Genomic DNA, 9,706 nt, shown 5'->3' on the forward strand with positions numbered 1-9,706 from the left:
TTTTACTTGGTCATGTATGTACCATGTATTCAACTTGTCATAAGCTTAATGAAAGTTTTGTTTGTGTACGAGTATTTCAAGTTATAAGTATATATGTGCAAGTGCTTCACAGCTTCTAGATTAAGTGTGAGTGAGTTTTGCCATTGTTCCCAAACTCACATTTAAGTCTAGAGTCTGTTTTAGGGGTTTTGTCACGAAATAGCCAAAGAGGGAGATTGTAAAGTTATAATTTACAACTATATGTTTTGTTGCCTTTTATTCTGTGCCAAATTTGATTATAATTATGTTTAATCTTTTATACCCTATATTATTTGTACGATTTAATTGTAAAGGTTGTGAGAGAGAGAGAGAGAGAGAGAGAGAATGTGAAGACTCAAGCAAATTGAAGACTAAAGAGTTTTCGCGTGTAGCTCATGACTAAGCAACCCGCTAAATGATGCATGTGCCCTGCACATGACTGGAATGTGAAGAGTCAGGATAGGATGGAGACAGTTGTGTTTCGCAAGTAGCTTACGGGTCAGGCCTCTCGTGAGACACCCGTGAAACATTCTATTTTTCTAAACTATCATTTCTGATGCACACATTACCCACATTATCCACATTACCCACAGATGTTGAGGAGTGCTTCTGAGAGAAAACCTTAGCCACAAACCTTGAGAGTTAGAGATTGTTATACCCACATTTCTCTACACAATTGCTTGTGGATTTTCCTTAACTCCTACCTCTCCATTTCCATACCATTAAGAGGTTGATAGTCCAAACACTTACCACACCCTTTCAGAGTATCTAGTGAGGTTTGGGTGCTGTTGAGAAGTATTGAAAGAAGCCAGGCTTTGGCGGATGCAATCAGGCGTATTGCGAGATCTGGAGAGCTAGACAAGACATGATTCCGAGAAGTCTTGTTGGAGTAGGAGCTTGGAGGGCTTAGGTACATCAAGTAGATTAGGCTTGGAGGGTCTTTTGCTAACCCATGTATCCCAACTGATTGTCTAGTGGATCGATTACCACTTGGAAGGCGGCGGAGAGGTTTTTCGCCGAGTTCTTCGATTTCCTCTTCGATAACACATCGGCATGTTATCTTGTGTTTACATTCTTCTTCCCTACTCTTTTACCTTTCATTTTACTACTGTGTTATAATGATTATGGGTTAGAGTAACTTGTTTGTTTATTCACTCACATTTACTCTATTCCGCACTTAGTATTAAGTTAGAGTAAAATCTATCGAGCCGTAACTTTAATTTGGGGGTCTAAACAGCCCTTGTGTTTTCAATACATTTTCGAGCTTTTAATACCACCATTAATCAAAGCATCAGTATGAAATTCAGAAAACTATCAACCCAAACCGAAACCCTTTTTTGCCACAGAAGTGCTAAACCACACCCTCTATTTGGACTGTGAACAACAAATAAACTTACATACTTAATCTTATACTTCAACCTATCTAACTACTCCTTATCAGCCCAAGTTTCTGATAAAAAAAATTAAGGGAGCTTGAGCTTGAATTAAATCTTTAAGCTCTATTTTTGCACGTAGGTTCCCAAACCCACGGCAATTTCAAGCTAAGCAACTCATTACTCTCGACGAGGCTGATCAACAGCCTCCACTGTTTCAAAATTTTTTATAATAGCACAATGTCTCTTTATAGGAATTAAATCATCTTCCACCTCCATACCCTCTTGGAAACCACGTTTCGTAGAAAACGAACCACCTTCTTTCATAGTAGCAGCAAGTTCTCGCCCCAACTGCTTCTAATGTCAAATCTGCCCACCTAAGAGAGTTCTACCCTCTGTGACTGAAGATTACTGGACCTCTAAACTCCTAGAATCATCAAAAGGAAGTGCCAAACCAATTAGAGTTCTTAGTGGAGGATCAGACGTAAACTTGGACAACCCCATATCGATCTCCTTAAGAATTTCCTGGAAATCCACATTATGACTACTTGGCTTTGCACCGAGATGTGCAGACATGTCCATGCCATCCACAAGCACACACTCACTCCGATCCTGACCTATGGGAACCACATTAGACCTATACAAACCATGATCGTCAACCTCATTATATACCTTGTCATCACTATCATGAACCATAGTGGAAGGCCTTTCATCCCCCACCTCCTCCCTATCTCACCCCTCAACTTTTACCATTAAACACTTCTTAGGTAGTGTCTCTGGAGCTCTCAACCAACCACCAAATTGCTAATCATTCTCTGTCAAACTTTCGCGACTTCACACTTAAAGATCACAATCTTTATCGCTATATGTCAAAAGCCCGCACCAGTAACACAGATTGAGTAATCTTTCTTACTTAAATCTAACCCACCTAACCTTGCTATCCTCAAAACAGATTTTACGTCCCCTATAGAGCGGTTTCGATGTGTCCACCTGCACTCGAATGCACATATAGCTACTGCCATCTTGAGAACCCCACTCTTTAAACCCGGATTGCACCTCATTGATGATCTTACCAATTTCACAAGCTGAACATGCATATCACCTAAAGGAAGATCATGAAGTTGCACCTAAAAAAATGTCCAATTAAACTCCAAATCCTTCACGGGAACATTCTTTTCCAAGCACCGAAGTGAGACCAGGTGTTTATCATAGTTCCAAGGCTCCCCCATGAGAACTCTTTCAACGTCAACTTCATCACCGAAAACAAAAAGTACTATGTGATTACCTACATACTTAACTTCGAATCTCAACTGTTAGGACATATGTGATTCACTTGTTAGGAACATATGTCACTACTTTCTGTAATTGGCTAATCCTTTGACAGAACACACTTTACTTGTATTTGAGTAGATCTAGGATGTGTTTAATACTTTAAGAAACTTTTTCCAAGTTCAAGTGTTAAAGCTATACAAGTCTGTCCAAGATTAAAGTGCAGAAAGTACTATTCGTTAAAGCTCGACAGCTAGCTATCTATCGAGACCTGCAGAGCTGTTGAAGCTTGTGGCTTGACAGCAGCTCGACAGATAGGGTATTTGTAGAGGTTTATGAAAAACATAATTTTAGTTCTGTTTTGACTCCAATCCGTGATTATGTGTTTGAGCTTTCTTTTCTCACAACCCTAGACATATAAAAGGATTATTTTATAGGCCGTCAAAGGGGACACAAGTTGCACAAGTGTTGAGCAAAGTTTGTTCAAGCAAATTGTGACCAGAGACAGAATTTGAACTAGTTCATCTTTCTTATGAAGAAGCTGCTATGTTTGTGCACCGTAGGGTTTTGCAACCAAGGAGCTTCTCGATCTTCATCACTAGATGAACTGAAGAACTTTGCAGCCAACAACCTTCTCTAGTTGGTGATTGAAGTTGTGTATTGGGATCCGCACAATTTCATACTCGCATTCGAGGTACGCACATTGTTGTCACACCGGAGTTGGTATCCGATGTGCTCTGTGTCCCAAGGTAGAGCATCCTGACTACCCTGGTTTTTGAGCGTTTGAGGATTGTGTCCAAAGACGAGTTAATGTCCGCTTTTTATGAGCGTCCCGTTGATTGGGTTGATCATCAGTTTACTTTATGTTCGAACTTAGCTAAAGGTCCTAGAATCATGAACATAGTAATGACTTTTGTTTTGCACCCCCTTTCTCATTATAACTCTATTACAGAGTCGCTTGCTCAATTTTTTCTTTCTTTGATTAAACATCTCACTATAGATTTTCCTTCTCATTTCATTCTTTCTATCATAGATGTTTATAGGGATTCGGCAACCCATGATAAGCTCGTCTTCCCTTTGGCTATCACGTGAATCTTACATCATTTTTCTGTTCCCTTTCCCATTTCCGACCACTTCTCTATTTTATGTGCCATTGGCGTCACTACCGTTAAATGGAGTGAGGCATAGTTTCATTCAAGGCAGTCCGGTATGGCAGTTCCTCCCACTCCTTCAGTTCCATCAACCTCCGCTTACTCTATTTTTGCAGGAGGTGTGACCCTTGACGCAATCATGGTGCAACTTCAGCACATGGATGCTCACGTTGACACTCTCACTGATGAGTTATGTCAGGTGAACACCCATGTCAGCCGTATTGCTAGACGCAGGCTTGCCTTGGTGGCTTTGTGGAGTCTCCCTCTCCTCCTCCCTAGGCATCCAAGGCTTTCAAGGACGATGATGATGATGAGGATGGAGATGCTAGTTCTTCTAGCTCTGATGAGATGTCTACTTGACGCCCTTACCCTTGGTCACTCGTGACAAAAGGGGGAGTAGTTATGGTTATGATAGTAGTCATACTTAGGGGAAGGGTTAGTATAGGAGATTTTTGTTAGGGGGAGAGTGCACATTGAGGGATGTAGTGAGGACTTGATGTATTTTTTTTCTTTTCTTTCTATTTCATATACATCATAACTTGTATAATGGTCTTATGACGGTTTTGACATACATTGTACTTATATTCTTTATATATATTAATGTATGTGTTTCTTTCACCTATCCTTGCATGTGTTGTTTCTTTTCTTTCATTATACACATGTTTTTTATTACTTGTATGCAATCTATTATTTCTCTTTCACACAAAGATGCCTTGATGAGTTTTGTTTAAAGTATTTCAGAAACACAGGTTGTCAAAGTCCACTTACCATAAACTCTCTTCTTACAAAGTTTTCAAGAGCTTGTGTTTGTATAGATTTTATTGTATTCAACAAGTGAATATGAGTTGAGTGATTTATGACTTCTCTCATATCTCATTTGTTAGTTGTTGTTTTATCACAGATTGCCAAAGCGGGAGATTGTTAGGACAAAAATGATTCATTTGTTATGAACATATGTCACTACTTTATGTAATTGAGCTAGGATGTGTTTAATATTTCAAGAAAGTTGTTTCAAGTTCAAGTGTTAAAACTATGCAAGTCTGTCCAAAATTCAAGTGCAAAAAGTATTATTCATTAAAGCTTGATAGCTAACTCGACAGCTAGCTATCTATCGAGACCTGTAAAGCTGTTGAAGCTGGTGGCTCGATAGCAGCTCGACAGATAGGGTATCTGTCAAGGTTTATGAAAAATAGAGTTTTAGTTCTGTTTTGACTCCAATCCGTGATTATGTATTTGAGCTTTCTTTCCTCACAACCCTAGACATATAAAAGGATTATTTTAAGGGCCATCAAAGTGGACACAAGTTGCATAAGTGTTGAACAAAGTTTGTTCAAGCAAATTGTGATCGGAAACAAAATTTGCTCCAATTCATCTTTCTTGTGAAGAAGCTGCTATGTTTATGCACCATAGGGTTTTGTAACCAAGGAGCTTCTTGATCTTCATTGCTGGATGAACTGAAGAACTTTGCAGCTAACAACCTTCTCTAGTTGATGATTGAAGTTGCGTACTGGGATCCGCACAATTGGTTAGTCACGTACTGGGAGCCGTGCATTGAAAAGGAGAGACTGTCATTACAGAGCAAGTCTAATTAGGTATTAGGGTAAGGGTTCAACTGTAGGTTGGTATAAGGTACTGAGATTCTTTTACTTGTAACTGCTTGTTGTGATAATAGTAGATTCTCAGGAGTGGTGACCTTAAAATCATTTGATGGGGTTTTTGCCGTGTAGGTTTTTCCTATTCATAAACAAATCACAGTGTCAATTTATTTTCTGCTGCATACTTAGTTTAATTGGTGATTTTTTTGTACTATCACGCATTTGCATGTTAATTTGATTAATTAATAAACTTGGCTAATTAATCAATTAATCCATTACAAGGGGTCAATACGTGTTTGGCCTATCACCAACTTCGTGCGCCACAGGGGTTTGAAAGTCCTAGCAATAGCCTCCATATTCAGAGCCTTGTGAGTGAAAAACTTTGCTGCAACTACACGTCCAGACCCCCCTTCCATTGCCTTAGACTTGTACAAAGACCCCCTCCTCCTTAAACAGAGAAAGCTGCTCCCACAACCCTGCCAAGTTCTTCATGACTCAACAAAAACCAACAAAACCCTCTCACTCACGGCTAAAGCAGTGACGAGAACAAGAAAGCTTGCCTAAGAGCAAGCACGACGTTCTACTGAAAACTAGGGTTGAAGCGCCACCCCTAGGTCAGAGAAACTTTTTTGTTTGCACTGCCCCCCCCCCTATTCATATGATTGTTTTTATATTTTATGCCGTTTATTTTTTTACAATAATGCTACATTCATGATAAATTTTGAAAACTTTCACAACTAATTTAAATGGTGAAGTATTTAATACTATACCATTTTCATTAAAGAAATGCTACATTCACAATATTTTTACAACACATTCACAATAAAATCTTAAGCGGTAAATTGTTATTAGTTTTAATGCCATTTATTTTTTCACTATTAGTTTTAATGCCGTTTATTTTTTCACAATAATGCTACATTCACGATAAATTTTGAAAATTTTCACAACTAATTTAAATGGTAAAGTATTTAATACTCTACCATTTTCATTAAAGAAATGCTACCTTCACAATATTTTTACATCACATTCACAATAAAATCTTAAATGTTAAATTGTTATTAGTTTTAATTTGAACCATTACTTAAATTATATTTTTGCTCACAAGTAATAGCTAACAACAACTTATCACTCAAAATTTATCTCGGTTTCTCCTTTGATTAAAACAATCACTGGGAAGTCCTCAATTTTGCACCCCTTTCTTTTTCTACCTTTTCAGTCAATATATATATATATATATATATATTATTATTTTTCATCCGGTAACCAGTAGCCACGCTAAATACACTGGCACACGAGTTGACACACTTGACACTTTTGTGAATGTTGTTGTAAAATTGTAATCCGTCTCAACCAAAAGCAAAAACCTTATCCTGCGCTGTCTGACTGAGCTCGTGGCCATGGCTCTCACTCTTTCTCACGCGATGTCTCGCTTGTCTCTCTTTCATCAAAACTCTCAGATTCATCCCAACACCAACACCAACACCAACACTACTACATCCATTCACCCACTGAGATTCCCAAAGCCTAATAATGACCTTTTAACGCTCAAAACTACTACTTTCATTCCCAATAATACCCATTACGCCCCTCTCCTCACTCGCCCTCGCGCCACTGCTCAACCTCAATCTGAAGGTAGGTATTGAAATTTTCATTTGCTCCCTCCATATGAAAAAAAAAAAAAAAAAAAACCCACCCAATGAAAGTGGTCCCAAGTGATTGTAGATAGGCATTCATAACAAAACCATTTTGATTGTGATGAGCCTATAGAGGAGGTGTGAATGTGATGAGGGGAGTATCAGTATCATGCTGCAGTGGAAGTTGGGATGGAATGGTCAGTCCAAGAAGGTTGTTAGACAATATCCTATCTGGGTAGTGGCTAGAAGAGTGATATTTTGTAGCCTAGGGGTGGATGATTCCATTGCCAACTGCTAAAAGATTGATAACTTTACCATAATAATGGGGATTGATGGAATAGTATAAATTGAAGAATAGGGAAAATGCAAATTGCTTTTTGGATCTACATGTTAACATACTACTCTTTGCCTGTCCACCTGTTTGTTCGTATGCCAAAACCTATGATTTTTTGGAAATAATAAGCACTTGGTTTAGCTTTATAAGCTAGTAGTGACCGAAATTGAGAAGGAAAAATCTTCACATGCCTCTCTTTGGTTGTACTTCATCATTTACTAAAAGGAAAATGACTCCTAGGTTCTTAGCATTGGAGATATTAGATGATCAATCTGCAACTAAGGAAGTACCCTCATTCTGTAATTAATGCAGCCAAGAGGTGATTCCATTATTATTATTTTTTAAATTGCTGAATACGAAGTCCAGGTTTGTGGTTAAGGAATGATGCTTGATGACAGCCACTCAAAAAGGTGATTTCTGAGGTATATTATGATGAGGCTGAAGGTGTAAATTCCAACTCCTCATAACACATTTGAATGAAAATGGAGAAATGTAGAAGGCTTAATTAATTTAGCTCAACTTATCCCTGATGTGTAATTTATTGACTGCTTTCGTCTAACGGTTTCCTGAGCCAATTTAGTATTAATCTGTATTCACTTGCTTAGATGGACTAATCGCTTAGAAGCTTTCCTATGAGAAGTTTGATTTTATTTAATAGAAGAGGTATTTAATGCTGTTCGCTTATTTATATGCAGAACATGTCTGAGAATGTTGGAGAAATCATGATTCATATTTTTCAGTATGCCCATATATTACTATTAAGTATTCATGCTGTTGTGTATGATAAGTCTAGTTGGATAATCTAATGGAAATAGAACAGAGAAGTTAGTCTCAAATTGTCATGTACTTGTAAAATAAAAGGTTTCATATGCTTATGAAATACTACAGGCATTGTGACAAAGAAGGGAAAGCAGGATTCTTATGCAGAAGCACGCGCAATTGGTCGATACATACCTATGTCTGCTAACAAAGCACGAAGAGCAATTGATCAGATTCGCGGGCGTTCCTATGAGGAATCACTTATGATACTGGAACTCATGCCTTACCGAGCATGTGATCCCATTCTCAAATTGGTTTATTCTGCAGCAGCAAATGCTAGTAAAAACATGGGTTTGAATGAAGCAAGTTTAATAGTTAGTAAAGCTGAAGTCAATGAGGGTCCTACTAGGAAAAAAGCTAGACCTCAAGCTCGTGGGAGAGTTCATCCTATAAGAAGGCGCTCTTGTCATATTACTGTTGTATTGAAAGATACATCTTTGTGATTATGAAAGGCATGCAACTCAACTTTTAATACCAGTTCAACCTGAGATGTTCGGCTTGTAATGTTGAAAGACATGCAACTGTTGTAGATTCTTTTGGAACTTTAGAAGAACTGCAATCCATGTTTTTAAACCTATCATATCTCCTGAATTATTTTACAAAATTGCATAACCAAAATGTGATTCAACAAAAATTGCTCAAAATTGTTGAACCAAAAGGGAAAGAGTTTGCTAACGTGTATATTAAATAATATAGCCCTCCCTTTTCATTTTATGTTGGTACTATTTTGTATGACTCGTTTTAAAATTGGCTTTGCCCTTGAAAGGCATGCAACTCGACTTTTAATACCAGTTCAACCTGAGATGTTCGGCTTGTAATGTTGAAAGACATGCAACTGTTGTAGATTCTTTTGGAACTTCAGAAGAACTGTAATCCATGTTTTTAAACCTATCATATCTCCTGAATTATTTTACAAAATTGCATAACCAAAATGTGATTCAACAAAAATTGCTCAAACTTGTGTGAACCAAAAGGAAAAGAGTTTGCTAACGTGTATATTAATAATATAGCCCTCCCTTTTCATATTATGTTGGCACTATTTTGTATGGCTCGTTTCAAAATTGGCTTTGCCTTTGATTCAAGTCCTTTTACCCCTCTACATAGAGGAAGTTCGAAATTGTGTAGAATTCTAGAGGTACCATGAATTATCTCTAGCCAAGTTTTTCTTTACTGGGACTGTTGTGGGTCTGAACCCCTTTGACCCTGTATGTTTTGTTGCTCATCATTTGATGATTAGTGTAGCTGACAATCCTAAACAATCTACGAGTTGTGCAATTCTGTCGCTTGATGTTACATCAAGGTGTAATGTTACATCATTGTAATCTTAGATTCATTGTGGGTTCCAATTAGTTCAACTAGTAAAGTTTCTGATAGCTGTATAAGAGATTTGGGGTTTAATCTTTGTTTGCACTAAAAACTAATTGATGTTTTAATCTGATGATAAAGAGTTATCTTTAAGAGCAGATGCTATAAGTTGAAATTCTCTATAAAAAAAAAAGATTCATGTGATCAC

General features: G+C 37.6%; 1 protein-coding gene across 1 annotated transcript; it reads left to right on the plus strand.

Annotated features, from left to right (window-relative positions):
• The first annotated feature begins 6,694 nt into the window (after positions 1 to 6,694).
• LOC111993098 (large ribosomal subunit protein uL22c) lies at positions 6,695 to 8,770 on the plus strand. Its single transcript, XM_024024957.2, has 2 exons — positions 6,695 to 7,038; positions 8,263 to 8,770. The coding sequence occupies exons 1-2, from the start codon at positions 6,804 to 6,806 to the stop codon at positions 8,634 to 8,636; spliced, it is 609 nt and encodes a 202-aa protein (XP_023880725.1). The 5' UTR covers positions 6,695 to 6,803; the 3' UTR covers positions 8,637 to 8,770.
• Positions 8,771 to 9,706: the final 936 nt, after the last annotated feature.

Source organism: Quercus suber, unplaced genomic scaffold (genome assembly GCF_002906115.3).
Source record: "Quercus suber isolate HL8 unplaced genomic scaffold, Cork oak 2.0 scaffold_103, whole genome shotgun sequence".
Taxonomy (NCBI): domain Eukaryota; kingdom Viridiplantae; phylum Streptophyta; class Magnoliopsida; order Fagales; family Fagaceae; genus Quercus; species Quercus suber.